The sequence below is a fragment of the Anabrus simplex genome, chromosome 5, assembly GCF_040414725.1.
Source record: "Anabrus simplex isolate iqAnaSimp1 chromosome 5, ASM4041472v1, whole genome shotgun sequence".
NCBI classification, from domain to species: Eukaryota; Metazoa; Arthropoda; class Insecta; order Orthoptera; family Tettigoniidae; genus Anabrus; species Anabrus simplex.
In genome coordinates this window covers 273,959,882-273,974,661 of record NC_090269.1, presented here as the reverse complement: position 1 = coordinate 273,974,661, position 14,780 = coordinate 273,959,882, and the positions used below count along the sequence as shown (strand labels likewise).

Below are 14,780 nucleotides of genomic sequence, written 5' to 3'. Positions count from 1 at the left end.
GATTCAAAGAAGGATAAACTGATTAAGGAAACAGCAGCCCCTGAATCAAGAAGAGCGACTGAAGGGACATTATTAATAGTCAAGACAATATGAGAAGTAGGGGGTACAAATGACGAATCTTCAGTCAAAAAGGGTTGAGAAGAAAATTTAAGCGGCAAAGAATGAACATTGGAAACAAAGTTAGAGGGGGACTGAACAACAGAAGAGAGATTTTTCCCATCATGACGCCTAGTCTAACGACGCGGGTAAGGCACGTTTCGCGAAGTAGGGAGTAGCACAATTCCTAGAAATATGACCCTTTCCTTTACAACGGAAGCAGATAATAGAACGAGTATTATCAGAAGAAACGGATGTAGAAGGTAAAGCTAAAGAAGGGGAAGGTGAAGTATGAGAATCTACAGGAGGTGGGATAGATGAGTAATAAGAAACATCTCCCAAAGAGTTAATGGCATGGGATTGAGCTAAATTATAAAGCTGAAGCATGGACGTAGGAGGATTTAAAGCGTTAAAGAGCTGCTGAAACGAAGGAGTAGCGTAGAATTGGACAATGGAAATTAAGTCATTGACCGAGTGAGCGATGTTTAAAATATCACTGTAGGTTGTAATCGAATCAATCATAAGCAGGTTCGGTGGGAAGTTGATGACGACGAATAAATTCAAGGCTGAGCTTACAACATATTTCGTGAGGTAAGAAATAGTTATGTATGGCATTACGATGTTGTGAGTAGGTTCCCACCTTCCAATACTTATCAATTTCTATATAATAGGTTTATTAATTACATAATATAAACCATATAATCTCTAGTACATGTTTTGTTCCGATTATGGGACATCTTCAGCTAAAATTTGACAAAATGGCAAGACAATTGTTGAATTTTTAACCAACATGAATGAACTTTATTTCATCATCATAATTATATCATCATAATTATATGTTTTAATCTTCGTGCCATTTTATCATATCTTTTAGCTTTTGTATCATCATAACATCAATGTGTTTTAATTGTCTTGCCATTTTGTCAAATTTTAGCTGAAGATGTTCCATAATCGGAACGAAACATGTACTAGAGATTATATGGTTTATATTATGTAATTAATAAACCTATTATATAGAAATTGATAAGTATCGGAAGGTGGGAACCTACTCATAACTTAATCTTAGTTGTGTTGAGCCAATACGGAACAAATATGAGATTTATAAGCTGCTATTACGAAGTTGATACCAATTTGAAAAGCTTAACATGTTATCAATCCAAAATTTAGTAAAAAAGCCAGTAGTTTTGGGGGACAGTAATCGCATTAACTGAGGAAATGAAGCTAATCCGATATTGTGAAATTTTCGGGCGGAAAAGAGCCACAAGGTCAAACTACGAGGATCGGCAGATTGTAATTTGGGTACTTGATCAAGAGATTTTTGTATGATCTGTACATTCAGAGAGGTATCAACAGAGTTGTATTGAGGGACTGAAGGGGGGGAGGGAATGAAAATGTGGATCGGGAGACATAGAATGTTGTTGAGGCAAGGTTGATGAGACCAAGATTCTGCGTAAAACAAACAGTAACAAGCAGAGTGATAGGAAGCAACACTAGGGCGGGGATAGGAGAGGTTTTCCGTTGGTAGGCACCAGAAATGAGAAAAGGAGCATCATTCAACAATTAGGATAATGGAATATATTAGACAATTGACCTTGTAAATTACATACACAGATTAACATGGGATTTGAAAAAAGTCCAAGAGACAACATAGATGAAGTCCAGTAATGTGTTTTCCCACATTCATTTAAAGACCACAGAGTTCGAAACAATCAAAACAAAGGAAGACATTGCTACCAAAATCTTCTCACAAACATTAGAACGATTTACACATACCGTAAACTCATGACATTCCTTTTTAGAATAACAAGGATAAACTTTTCATAAAGCAACATTTTAGCATGACAACCATAATTTTTGGCCACGGTTTAAAAAAAACTAACACCTCCAGGGTGTTTTACAAAACTCTAATAATGCAAGCAAAGGAGGGACAGGAGGGAAAGGAGGAAGATGAAAAATAACAAGGATGAAAGAAAAACAGGAATCCGAGGGCGCGATACTTAGAGAGAGTTCTTTCGCCGGCTACTGTGCTATTTAAAAGGTTTGAACATATCATGTCGACGGCAGTCACTCTTAGTCCAAATTAAAGATTTTCATCTTCATTTTATGTCGTGAAAATTTTAAGTCCAGAGAAGATCGAAACAGATTAGGCACAAAATAAGGCCTTCAATAAGCAGAATGAATAAAAAGACAAGTGCCTGAATGGGCAAATTTAGTCTTTGCAAAATTAGAAGTGAAGTGTTTGCTCACCCAGTGTCCTGACGATACGATGTTTCCAGTTGGACGGAAAAGACGTGTGCTTGAATTCAGCAAGCCGCACAAGGACAGTGGCCCCCTCCACCCACCCACTCTCTCTCTCTCTCTGTATACAATTTGATGCCAGGCTGGTGAGACGAGCACGGCAGTGCATTATATATACGCCAAGAAAGGAAGCCCAGTAACTTCGAGAAGTTTTGGGTGATGTAGCAGATGACGTAGACCGTAGCATGTAAACACAGAATGGCAGTCAGTATGTAGTGAGACATGAAAGGAAGGGACGGGTGAGCACCACATATGATTAAACCATTAATACATAGATAATAATAACAGTAGAAAGCATATAGTCCAGTAGAAATGTAGATGTTGCAGAGTATATGGAGATGTAGATGCAACGATGTTTTGAGAAGCTTGTAGAACGTAGATCGAAGGGTTATGGCAGGAGTACATTACAACCTCGCGCCCTGTGCTGGGTTAACATGTAACTCTCTATATGTACAGGTTCTATCAAAAGTTTAAGGACACCTGCATATTTCATGAACATGATTCCTGTCCTTAAAACTTTTAGTCTCAGGCATACAATTGCTTACAGAGAACTAGATCATATTTAGAGGAACATGTGCTGAAATTTTCATCAAAATATCACTCTTTGTTTCAAAGTCATTGAAGTTCTTGTTTATAATAATTGGCAAGAAATAGCTATTTTTTAATACTTGAGATCTGGACAGTACAATATGGGGATTACAGTTATAATATTGTTGTGGAGAAACACAGATATCTATAGAATATTTATAATTGTAATAGAGAAACAGAATATATTTCCATTTTAAAATATCCCCCATTATATAGCTCGCAACAGACCCACAGTAAGTGGTAAAAAAACAAACATTCCTTGAGCTTGAATGGACAGGAGACCCCTCATGCTACAAGATCATTTGTGTGTTACGTTGTAGCACTATATCTACAGTACAATGTAATACGAAAACGATCTCTGTAGCTTCAGGGGCCTCTTGTCCAGCCAAGTTGAAGGAATGTTTGTTCTTTTACCACTTTCTGTGGTTCTATGGCGAGCTATTAAACAGGGGATATTTTAAATGGAATCTTGTTCAGTTGTTCTATTACAATTATAAATATTGGTCAGGTATCTATGTTTCTCCATAACAAAGATTATAATGTAATCCCCATATTGTACTCTCCAGATCTCCTCACGTATTAAATAATAGCTATTTTCTTTTACATTAGAAGCATAGTAACTTCAAAACAAAGAGTGATATTATAATGACAATTTCAAAGTAGGTTCTGTATATTTTCATGGCCCACCTGCTGTGATATTCATTTCGTGTTTTAAACATTCCTTTAAATTTTATATCATTGGGCAGAAATATCCGTGCCTCCACCGCCTTTCCGATAGTCAGTCATTCCTTATTGAGAGAGAGAGAGAGAGAGAGAGAGAGAGAGAGAGAGAGAGAGAGAGAGAGAGAGAGAGAGAGAGAGAGAGAGAGAGAGAGAGAGAGAGAGAGAGAGAGAGAGAGAGAGAGAGAGAGAGAGAGAGAGAGAGAGAGAGAGAGAGAGAGAGAGAGAGAGAGAGAGAGAGAGAGAGAGAGAGAGAGAGAGAGAGAGAGAGAGAGAGAGAGAGAGAGAGAGAGAGAGAGAGAGAGAGAGGAGAGAGAGAGAGAGAGAGAGAGAGAGAGAGAGGAGAGAGAGAGAAGAGAGAGAGAGAGAGAGAGAGAGAGAGAGGGAGAGAGAGAGAGAGAGAGAGGAGAGAGAGAGAGAGAGAGAGAGAGAGAGAGAGAGAGAGAGAGAGAGAGAGAGAGAGAGAGAGAGAGAGAGAGAGAGAGAGAGAGAGAGAGAGAGATATATATACTATATATATATATATGAGTGTGTGCGCTCGCGCGTTTAATAACTGTTTTCTCTCGTTATCACTCATTATGAAAACAAAATATATTTGTTAGAATATGTTGTTGAAATTTGTTTGTTCCTCTTCAATACTTTTGTTTTCCTTTTATTAATCATTTTGTACCTATCACAGATTTCTCTCCTTTTTATATTATGGAGTTTACTCACTTCATCGACTTAGGTGCTATTGTCTGGTGGTTCGTGCCAAAATGTGATACTAGTTTCTACCAATTAACACCTAAGTTTGGTGTCAAGAGTCATTGACTAGTCACGTCACCTCAAGTGCCAATACTGTACAGTACTCTTCAGGTACATGTACTACAATCATCATTAATAAAGTTACCAAAATGCAACAAATCACATGCTGTGCAGAAGTAATCCCTGGCAGATGAAAATTATCTTGATTTATCTCTATCATTAAGTTTCTTCACCAAGTTCATTGTCTTAACGCTAATGACTAGCTCATCATTGATCCCTGATTCTCAATAGAATGGTATGGAAATTTTAATAAAAGAGAATTTTTGATCACATTTGGTTTAATAAATCTGGAAAGCAGCTGCTTAACAGGTTCGCCATTAGTTCTAGTAGTTTATGAATATAAGGGGAAGCACTCTGTAGTGTAGAATTGAGATTTTCAAACGCACAGTGTACAGAAAGGGACAGCATGCCTTATTTAAGCCCGATGCCAGAACCCTTTAAAAAAATTTCTTCATGATTTTGAATAATGTTCTTATTCTTTAGCACAGGAGTGTCAGATTTTGAGGCACATGCAAATGTTTTGGAGCAACCAATTCTGATGACTCAGTAGCATTCCTCTTTTCATTGTCTTTGGAACTACCAGGCTTGGCCTTTGGGATCGTAAATTATGTTTTCCGTAGCTAAAGAAAATGGTTCGCGTTGCATGTAAGCAACGAGTTCACTTCTTGAATCTGTAGTCGTTTCTTTCAAAATGTGTGTGGTTTTCTTATGACCACAGCCATATTTTTTTGCAATTTCTGAACCTGGAAACATTTTCCTAAACAGAGCACCAGCTAATTGGATATTAGGTTCAATTAAAAATGAAGCGAACAAGCATTCCGCTCTTACTACATCAAGGTCGGCTCCAGAAGAGGTAAAAAACAAATTAATTTTCTGACTGCCATCCTTAAATTTTGTATTGGAGACGTGTTTAATAGATTTAATGTGATTTACTAGTACTAATTTTGTTCTTCCTCCATGAGAAAAGTTTATATCACATGAGCACATGGTACAGAATACGGATGTTTCGCCTTTTCATGATTGTATGAAACAAGGAAATTCAGCAGAAGATACCTCCCTAAAAGATTGATAATATCATTTCTTAGTTGAACTCATTACGAACACCACTAAAATACCAAATCGTTTACAAATTCGTCACACAATTCCATGAGTTTCAGAACTACCGCCAATGTTACACCCACACACAAACAAAGCCTTTCAGCCGCTAAAAAGCACGACATAGTTACTAAAGCTGTTATATACAAATTCACAGCCTGCTACTTTTCACTGATTTCTATTCTTCAAAATCACAGCCTGCTACTTGTTTGGGAACATCTCAGTGAATGAAGTAGCCGTTGAGGTCGAACAGGTGATAATCGATAATGTGATTATCGATACATTTACCGGTCGAATTTCAAACATTGCATCTTGTATTACCAGCTACTCTTGAAAGTCAAACAAATCCGATTTGACTGCAGAAAGCAAAAACAAGTATGGATATTAAAAATCCGTACAATAATGTTGTTCATCCGTACAACACACTCAAAATCTGTACATTTTACGGAAAAAAACTGAATACTTTGCAGGTATGCAGTACCAAGGTGAACTGTTAGAGTTTTACAATAAGTTTAAATAACAACTTTGGCTACAAATTGCACTAAACTCTGCTGGTCACTTTCCAAACAATAGATCTACCGAGGTTTGTTAGCAAAGTGCATTGGACAAATCTACGGTACAGAGTAAAACAAATATTTTATTATAAAAAACCATGATGCTGATTCTTCCATACAATAGTCTGCTCATTTTAAGTCAGAAATAAGTACTAGAAATAAGAAATGGCCTATCATTGCAGTTACAAAAGTTACAATCCTACAGTGCATGCTACATGAGGCATTACAGCCATCAGATGGAAGTTCGCAGGTTGAATCCAGACTAATGATAGAGGCAGTTCTGATACATACTGTAAAATGACATGAACATATAATACATTCTACCCAACGTCTCTGGGTCAATGTTAAACTGGACTGGGCACATAATAAAGAAATACGCTTAACCTTGTCCAATGTGTGTCTGTCTCTCAGGCATCTGGAGCATGTCCTGCACATGAAAGCATTCCTGCTTCAATAAATTTAGAACTGTTACAAGTTATGTGGTTGCTGTCTTATGGCTGTCCTTATAATGAAGTAGAAAATAAGTAGGTAATTGTGCCCAACAAACCTTAGGCTGCTTTTATATTTTACCTGGTCCATGGTACAGAAGAAAGTAACATAAAAGAATATTAATATTTGGAAGATAAACCTGTCTTCCTTCCACAAAATAAGGAGAAAAAACATACAAGCATAAACAGGCATGCGGAAGTAATACTTTGTCCACATGCCCTCAGCTTCCCAAATTCTTTGGATTCTCCCCAGCATGAAGTTCACCAAGTTGTGGAAAGAGTCCTAGGTGCAGGCGAGAACTTCTTAGACCCTGAGAACTTGATCCTGCAACTGGTCTACATTCTTGGTGGGTTGTCTGTACAGACATCAAGCATCCTTTGTTTTAATATCACCTATACGTTCCCTACGATATTCAGTCCCAGTTACTTCAGAGCTGATCTAAAACAGTTATCTCGGACCGCCACAGAAACCACTCCTGAACGACTTCAGCTTGGTGCGCCAGAGGGTTATCCTGCTGGAAAACAAATCCTCGGGGATAACCTTCTTGGTGAAAGGAAGCAATGCGTTCTCCATTGTACGAAGATAATCCCAGAAATAAGGTCTCATATTTTTTATAAATACATAGACCTGTTTATTTCTACAATGGTTTACATCATTTTACAGCTTGAACATTTAGCTATTTTTCTACATAATCACCATTTCGGTTGATGCATTTTTGTAGACACTGTGACAGTTTTTGTATGTCCATGTCATACCAACTCACCGCCATGCTGTTCAGGAAGTTGTGAACCTCATCTTTCACCTCGTTGCCGGTGCTGAGTCGCTATCCAGCCAAATGTTCTTTCAACTTAGGGGACAAGTGATAGTCACTGGGCGCCAAGTCGGGACTATAGGGTGGGTGGTTGGTGATGTTCCACTGAAACGGTTGTAGGAGAGCAACGGTTTGCCAGGCAACGTGCGGATGGGCGTTGTCATGGTGAATGTTTACGCCCTTGCTCAACTTCCTCTTCTCCGGTTCTGAATTGCCCGTTTGAGTTTATTCAGGGTCTCACAGTACCTGTCAGCATTAATTGTGGTCCCAGTGGGCATCAAGACGACCAACAATACCCCTTTTCGATCCCAAAATACAGATGTCTTGACTTTATGGGCAGACTGTATTTGCTTGAATTTCCATGGCTTTGGTGAAAAGAGATGCCACTACTGGCGTGATTGTTGTTTGGTCTCAGGTGTAAAATGGAATGCCCAGGTTTCGTCACTCATGAAAACCGAGTCTAAAAAGTTGTCCTGTTCGGCTGCAAAGCATTGAAGAAATGCCTCAGCCAGATAGTTTTCTCTTATATTTGTAACACATAATATGCAGTAAGAGTGCAACTCTACTTTAACTGCCTCCTGCTCTTACCGTTGACAGCTTCTATAAATATACAGGATCTGATCAATGAAACGTAATAAGTATTATGCTTTCGAAGATTCTGTTATATATTTTTCCTCATATGTAGTTGCTGATGAACTTAACTTTGTTTTTCATACTAGTTTGTTTTTCTAGCGGTTTTAACGTTGCACCAACTAAGAAACCTTTATTTGGCAATGACGGATGGGAAAATGGGAAATCACAGAAAAATATTTTCAGAGTTGTCAATATTTGGGGTTCAAACTCACAATCTCCCAAATGCAAGGTAACAACTACACAGTCCGGACAACGCAATCAACCTACTTGGTGGAGATGATTTAACATCGCACAAGTTCAGACAGTTTTTCTTGGAGATGATAGGAGTAGGAATTGGCTTGGATTGGGAAGGAAGCAACCATGGCCTCGATTAAGGTACCAGGTCTCAAAAAATACAGGAAGTTTACTTTTAATACAGTAACTTTTATATTGTAGTAACTGAAAATTTATGATAATCACATAACCATTCTATACACAGTACAGCAATACAAATGAGAACTAATTAAACAACACTAACTTCACTAGTACATGTCTTCGAGACCTGGACGAGCATAACTTCTTCCTCGCGCAGTAGCTTTCTGTCTGTTAAAACTGGCAGCCAAAAATCTTTGGTCTCTGCTACGCATGTTATTCATTTTCTTGTCATAGCTGGAGATCTCAGCACATAACTGGCTGTCCAATGTCTGAAAGAACAAAAATACAACAGATAAACTCAAAAGTAAACTGTATTATATATATATATAAAAACATGGAGTAACACTTTGAAATAGTCAAATAGCAGATTAACTTATGATAAGGGTATTATTATTTTATTAAAAGGGCTAGGATTGGGAAGGTAGCAGCCGAGGCCTTAATTAAGATACCAAACCAAACCAAACCACATGGCACTACAGCCCTTGAAGGGCCTTGGCTACCAAGCGACTGCTGCTCAGCCCGAAGGCCTGCAGATTACGAGGTGTCGTGTGGTCAGCACAATGAATCCTCTCGGCTGTTATGCTTGGCTTTCTAGACCGGGTTAACTAAGATACAGTCCCAACATTTGCCTGGTCTTCACGCATGGTTTGCTCAACCTTCAAGACTGTCTCAACGGAAATTGACAGTCTTCACCCAGTTGCACACTACCGGCCAGGTCGATCACATTGCTGCATAAGGGGAGTACTCTTTTTCTTCGTTTTCCTCCCTATTTTAAAGAACCTCGCGTTAATTTAATTTTCTATTCTCATCATCAGGTTCCATTGGTTCTATCTTGGATTGGGAAATTCGCCTCTCATCATATGCAGAACTCTTTGTATGATAAGAAGTCGCTATATTCAGCCTGCATACATTTTCTGAATCATAAATACTGGACTTTAAGTAAGATAGACACCCTCTGCGCCAATGATGTACATAACATATATTCAATATTTGACAGAAGACGTAATGGAATGATAGAATTCACTAGAAGCATCTGGACTTCATTTTCAGATCGGCTTTTTATACCTTATCAGTAGGCAATTTTAATGTATATATAAAGTGCAATATTTCAACTATTATTGTAAATCGATGTGGTACTATAAATGCCTATTTCAGGGGTTTGTGCCTATTTTGAGTAAATTTGCCTATTTGATGCCTTTTTAATATATTTTAAAGAAGCCAATTTTCTTCCAGTAACTACTGTGCTCGACAGAATTATCTTCTCATTTCTCAAGATCTGCTTACGCCATGAACAAAAATGGGAATTCTCAGAATTCACCAGAAATAGTTCTTGGTAAATTTCCGTCAGGAGAAACAAGGAACAATTTGACAACGTCGAACTACGTTGCAAAACCCATACCCCTTATACCTCCTTCTCGATGTGAACTGTTGTACGCGTACGCTTTATCTTCAGAACGTGTTTTGATTTATTATGAAGATGAAATGGGTCTGTGGCAATGCCCAAAGAAAAATCACCGGGCAAGTTGGCTGTGCGCTTAGGGGCGCGCAGCTATGAGCTTGCATCCGGGAGACAGTGGGTTCGAGCCCTACTGTGGGCAGCCCTGAGGATGGTTTTCCGTGGTTTCCCCACTTTTATAACAGGCAAATGCTGGGGCTGTATCTTAATTAATGTAACGGTCGCTTCCTTCCCACTCCTAGGCCTTTCCAATCCCATTGTCACCATAATAGCTATCTGTGACTGAGTGACGCAAAAAAAAGTTGTAATTGCAAAGAAAAATCGTTGAAGTCCTACTGGCCAAAGCGGTGGATCACAGGTGATGCCAATTTCACAACGGAAGGAAGGGTAGTCTTTTGCCAAGCTTACTGTAAGGAGGTAAGTTCGTTTGTTCCTTTTATCTTTTCTTGTGACTGAACTACGGTCTCATTTCATTGTGGCATTTATAAGTCCATTAAATTACGTATTGTGGAAAGTTGTTTTGTTGCAATGCTGTATCAGTCGTGAACTTTCAATAATTTATATTGCTAAAATTTAAATGATAATTTAATTACCGAACGAGGAGTTAGAACGCCAGTGGTATCTTGTCACAGAGTGGATGAAAATTAAAAATCAGTATTTTGAAATCTGATTCATTTCCTGTGAAAGTAGAGGTTTACAACTGAAATATTTTCTTTCTTTCTTTCTTTCTTTCTTAATCTGTTTACCCTCCAGGGCAGGTTTTTCCCTCGAACTCAGCGAAGCATCTCACCTCTACTGTCTCAGTGGCAGAGTCTTGGAGCGTAAAACTTTGGGTGGGGGATACAACTGGGTAGGAGGACTAGTACCTCACCTTCTATGTAGAACATAAGCTTAACATAACAATTTAGAGTGGAACAAACACACCAAATATAAAGATGATATCATGCTATCAAGTACAGTGAAGGATAACATGATGGCAAGCATAATTGGCAGTCATAAAAATTTTAGTGAAAAATGGAAGGGTATTACAGGTACTTTAAGACAGAAACAGGTTCGAAGAAGGACATTCCATGAATCATTAATGAACAAGGGGAGTGTGCATGTGAATATTTTCAAAAGGCAGAAGTATTCAGTCAGCAGTATGTAAAGACTGTTGGTTACAAGGATAATGTCCAGATAGAGGAGGTGACTAATTATTATTATTATTATTATTATTATTAACTTTATTGGCCACACTGGACCACTTGAGTCTCCATGTACACCTTTTCTTTGAAGGTTGTACTGTTTTATTCTTCTTATCTGCCCAGTACTTCTTCATTTGTTCTGATCGCAGTGTTCTTAATTCGTCTGAAATCTCTACAGGCCTCCTGTGCATCATTTCAGTAGAAAATTTGTGTTTCTTAAGAAGGGTGGTAATTTTATCTTGTTCTCTGCATCTGTAATTTTAAGTCCAAATATTTTGAGATCCTCTTGAATTTCTTTGATCCAATGCCCTCCTGTCTTCTTTCCCAGATTTCTAATCACTAGTTGTCGTAAAATTCATTTTTCCAGTAATCGTAAGATGTGAAAGAAATAAGAGATGCTTTTTTTCTTCATCGTGCTGGTAACTAGGTCAATCTCTCGATGGACAGTTTCATTGGGGAGGATTCTCCAGACTCCTTCAACATGGTACTTTTTATTTATGCAAGTTCTAATAATTCTTCTTTCAGTTTTGAGGAGCTGTTCAGTTCTTCTTTAATTTTTACTTTGGAATAAGGTTTCGCAAGCCTAAGTGGCTTCGGGCAAAGTTACAGTTTTGCAATGTTGGATCTGAAGTGTCTATTGACAAGCATTTTTGTTGTAAGTTGATCAGGTTAGAAATTGTGCTTTTTACGTTTTGTTGGTTCCATTTATCCAATTTGCTTCCTCGCTTAAGTTATGCATAATGATTTCTCCAAGGTATTTAAATTGTAGGACTATGTTAATTTTTTGATCATTTATGATGACTTTGTTTATGTCAAGGGGTTTCAGTGGCATGATCTCAGTTTTCTCAAAGGATATTTGTAATCCTATTTTTAATGCAATTTTATGGAGACTGGTGATCTGAGCACAGGCTTCTTCCATGTCAAGGGCTACAAGAGCTATATCATCTGTAAACGCTAGGCAGTTTGTCTTTATTGAGGGTTTTGCTCCAATTTTGATTTTAGGTGGATTTTCTTTTTGCCAAATTTTCATGATGTAATCTAGAACCATACTGACGAGCTTGAGGCCTGTATTTATTGTAAAAAGCATTTGACATTTCTCCCCTGAACTTAACCTTTGAAACTGTGTGGGTTAAAGTTAGTTCAATAATTTTTGTTAATTTAGGAAGGAGGTCATATGATCTGAGGATTTTTAAAAGAGTGGGTCTGTGTATACAATCATAAGCCTTTTTGAAATCTATGAATAAAATAAACAGCTGTTTATTTCTGTATTTGCAGTATTCCATTATTAGTTTTCAGGCTGAGAATTTGGTCTGGGCAACTTCTGTATTGGCAAAATCCTCCTTGGTAAGTTGTGGTTCCAGAATGTTTTTTTATCTTATTGTAAATTATGTGGGAGAAAATTTTGTAAGTGCAATCCAAAAGGGTTATTCCTCTGCAATTGTCTGGATTAGTTTTATCTCCTTTTTTGAATAATGGATGGGTTACGCCTGAGGTCCAATATTCTGGGGTTTTCTGTGATTCACATTTTAACTACATGTTGTTGTAAATTTATGATTGCTGGTTTCCCTGAATTTTTCCAGATTTCTCCAAAGACTAGTCTTCACCACATGCCTTATAATATTTTAGTTGAATTATGCCATTATTAGGCCCAGATTCACATGCACTAAAAACTCCAAAAAATATGCATGGACATATGCACTAAAAATGAAACAAAATACACTTACCAACACATTATTTAATTTCAACTCAGTGTTAAATTGATAAACATGTTTCATTCCTAGCAAATGATGCATGGCAGTAGGTTATGTGCAGTTTTTTCAATGTTTTCAGGGACCAATGACTTTCTACTGTCAGAGAGAATTAATTTATACGCTGGAAATTATTGTTCTACGTAGATGGACGTAACTGGGCAATACTTGTACACTGGCAATGACTGCTCAGAACATTCTTCTGGCAAGGACTGCTTATTCCACTTATGTAGTTGCTTATGGATTGAATCTTCTTCAGTCCTGGGTTTGAGTCCAACACCATACTGAGTTTTCTTTTAACTTTTTCTATAGAGTCACCACGGACACCATTTAAAGAACTAACGGGTGTTTTGAATTAACCGAAGGGATTCGTGTTGGGGTGCACTGCGAGTTTCTAGGTCTTCGAAAGTGACGAATCATGCACATGTACGGAACTGATATTTTTATATACAGTTTCAGATTCAAATGCGCACTTTGCTTCACGAGCACACGCAGTATGACTATCATCAATACTTTTAACTACATCTTTTACTTGATTAAAGTTCTCCTGGTAGAACGATACTGCGAATAACCAAGTCCCCCATCTTGTTAGAACAGGTTCCGGCTGAAGAGATACCTGAGGCAGATGAGTTTTGTACAACTGTACACGAGCTGGTGCTTTTAGGAATAGATTTTTTCCCACTTGAAAATACTTTATTGACAGATGGAAAAAGAGTTCGTACCTTATCAGCAATCCATGGGCTAAACGTGACATTAATGCGATTTGGAAAAAATACTCGAAGAGTCTGACCAGCTTTCATCATATACGAAGCTGCATCTGTGACTGAAAGGTGCACTTTGTAACAATCACTCTCCGATTCACTAGGCCACAGAAGTCGCAGGAAATCATTAACAAATCTTGTGGATGGATTTTTCTAGCACTTTGCATGAAAGTAAATGAGGTTTGCTGGATTCTTCTAGACATAATTTACCCACTATGAAGTTCGCAATGTATCAACTACACGAATCGGTTGTTTCATCTACCGATGTCCAGATAAAGTTCTCTCCTATATCAGATTGTATCGAATCCACGACAGAAGCGTGCATTGAAAGTAAATAGATCTTCCTATGGGTAGATTCATCTGGTGTCCTTTGATTAGCACAATACTTTTCAAGAAACTAGTGCAGATGTGGATTATTCAACCTTCACACAAAAGTTTTACAAATATCAGCGGAAAATGTACTAACTTCACGCTGAGTTTCCACGTCGGTTAAAAGTAGTGTTGCGTATTCTAACTCTGTTCTTTTGGTCTGAGATGTGAAGTTGTTTTCGAATGCTCTTCAGTTTGAAATTTTTTATTGCATTTTACACTCGTCTCACACTTGGCAGTACACTACATTACCCTCACTTGTATAGTGACTATTGCCTGATATTCACAGTTTAATTTAAAAAGACCTAGAGCTCATATCCTTAGGCATTTTTACATTTAAATTTCATAAAAATCTGCAATAGACAAAGAGCAAGTTAACAGATGAACACACTTGTTTAATCAAACCTTGGGAGGCTACTGTAAGGAGGAAGGAACGTCAGAAAGAAGGAAATAGTTGTGAAAAGGATCATTACCCGTATACCTGCTTGTATTGTGACACTGAAAGCATTTTCCTTCATCAGGGAAGGCTTCTCGTGTTGCCAAGGGATGTACAGCACATAGAGTTCATTAGATTTTTATTTCATTCAGAAATCTTAGATAACAGATCACACATAAGAGAAAAATATATCTGTATATGCACTAACATTCAAAATATGCATTTGCATATGCATTTTAAAATAATCCAGGCCCTACTGATTATATTAGTCATGTTTGCAAAATTAATAACTGGTTCAATAAGAGGCAGTTCAGGTTTAGGAGA

At 37.7% G+C, this 14,780-nt stretch overlaps 1 protein-coding gene across 1 annotated transcript in view; it reads right to left on the bottom strand.

Moving 5' to 3' along the window:
• Positions 1 to 8,490: 8,490 nt before the first annotated feature.
• LOC136874829 (pentatricopeptide repeat-containing protein 2, mitochondrial) overlaps positions 8,491 to 14,780 on the bottom strand; it is a 73,025-nt gene continuing 66,735 nt past the window's right edge. Inside the window, exon 8 of the mRNA XM_067148506.2 lies at positions 8,491 to 8,771. Coding sequence (XP_067004607.1) covers positions 8,610 to 8,771 — 162 coding nt within the window. The 3' untranslated portion in view covers positions 8,491 to 8,609. The remainder of the gene's footprint in view (positions 8,772 to 14,780) is intronic.